The sequence below is a fragment of the Gobio gobio genome (genome assembly GCF_949357685.1).
Source record: "Gobio gobio genome assembly, chromosome: 2".
In the NCBI taxonomy this organism is placed as follows: domain Eukaryota; kingdom Metazoa; phylum Chordata; class Actinopteri; order Cypriniformes; family Gobionidae; genus Gobio; species Gobio gobio.
Window position 1 is genome coordinate 80,059,113 of NC_137098.1, and position 1,844 is coordinate 80,060,956.

General features: G+C 41.0%; 1 protein-coding gene across 1 annotated transcript; it reads left to right on the forward strand.

The window, feature by feature from the left end:
• Window positions 1–315: 315 nt before the first annotated feature.
• Window positions 316–1,301, forward strand: LOC307118838 (uncharacterized protein; the record flags this gene model as incomplete). The annotated part of the gene is made up of 4 exons (XM_079804663.1): window positions 316–547; window positions 652–746; window positions 836–934; window positions 1,018–1,301. The coding sequence occupies exons 1-4, from the start codon at window positions 420–422 to the stop codon at window positions 1,299–1,301; spliced, it is 606 nt and encodes a 201-aa protein (XP_079660789.1). The 5' UTR covers window positions 316–419.
• Window positions 1,302–1,844: the final 543 nt, after the last annotated feature.

Below are 1,844 nucleotides of genomic sequence, written 5' to 3' on the forward strand. Positions count from 1 at the left end.
TTTACTTAATATACATTGTAACATTAGGCTACTTTACTCTAGCACAGTAGTCAGTTAAGCAATTAATTAATATCTTATATTAATATGTATGTAGCCTAGGCTACATCTAAAGGTAAGTCTGCTTTAAAAAAAAAATATTACGCTTCGACATGTACAGAATGTGCGCGTTAAGAAACACGTTCAAATGTGTCTTCTTAACATGTTAAAACTGTGCGTGAAGCGGAAAACAGGGCGTGTTGAAGGTTGAAACAATCATAAGTCACGCGTTTCGTATAAAGAGATTTGGCCCCGGGCGCGTTCCATATCAGAGCCCTAGTCCAATGAGGTGCGAGGTCGAGGTCATGGCCATGACGCGTAGAAGACGAGCTTTAAACTATTTTTTTGATGTTTTTTGCTGCTTTCCTTTTTCGTGATCAACAATGACAGGACACCGTCTTCAACTCAATCTCTGCATGGACGCGACGAACTTTTTGGACTCATTTTCAGGAGGCTGTCTTCGTCTTCATAACTCTGAGGCAAACTGCAGCCGCTATGAACCACAGCATGGGTAATGTAACGTTACGATTTAAAGAATATGCTTTTATTCAGCTGTATAAGGAAATGGATGCGTTAATAGATCCGAGCTTAAAACTGCACATTTTGTTTACACAGACTATCCTCGCCTCATAACGAAGCCGTGAGCTCTTATCTGCTTGGAGAGATTTCCGCGAGTCCAGATTTAACCGCTGATCACGACGAAATTGTGTGTAAGTAACTTCTAATGTGTTTCTCATTCCTTGTTTAATTTTACCGTGACTGTTTTTATTAATACCAGTCTCATGTAATTGTTTTCCAGCTGCCTGTAAGACGTATTATGAATCGACACGCCGGAGCTTCAGATACAAACAACCTGAAACTGCGAAGTTTAGCTCGGAGTCGATCAAGAAGAAAAAGGGTAAGATTTATTATATTAGATCCGTTTTTTGTCAATGTGAGTATTTTTCAGGTTGCTTATTGTCTTTATGGATTGTATTACAGTTGCTGGAAGCAAGAGTGTGCTGGATGAGGTGGACGTTTGGAAGTCCGCGGCCATTGAACTCATGTTTGACGAGGAAGACGGCTTTGTTGACGGGGTGTCTGGATGGATTGTGCGGCCACCGCGCTCTCGCAGCCTGGAGCTCGACGAACTTTACATTACGAGACATTACTGCTGCACTGTACATAGTTGTGTGTTTAACAATAAAGCTCTTTCTTTGAGTAAACCGCTGTGTTTTATAAATGAAGCCCTTTCTTTGAATGAACAGCTGTATGCTTATAAATGAAGCCCCTTGTTTGAATAAACGGCACGGTCCGTATAATTTTCCCATATATTCCTTGATGGTATGAATACTTCATAGCACAATAACATTAATATGAAACAAATTATTACAACATAAATTATATATTTATTATTATTATTATTATTGGGGTTTACATTTATATAGAGCCAGGGGGACCAATAATGATTGGTTTGCAGTGATCTGCCAACCAATCACGAGGGATTTTTCTTTTTTAAATGTAGTGGCTTCAGCCAATAGTGAGTGAGTAAATTCAAGTCTGGCCGTTGACTCTCTGGTTTCGCTGCTATTCATATGCAAATTAGAGGCGTCGCACCTCCGCGCGGTCTCTCAGCGGGGGGCTCTCCACCTACGTCATGGTTCGTTTACGACAATTTGTGGCACAGAGGAACGCGACGTTCGCTGCCTCTAAATTGTCGAAAACTGCCGAAAATTAGGGAGATTTCCAGGAGTATACAGGCGTTTATGGGATCGAAAATCCCACTTTTCATGCAGTGGGAAGCAAGGCTAAGGGGAGAAGTGAACATT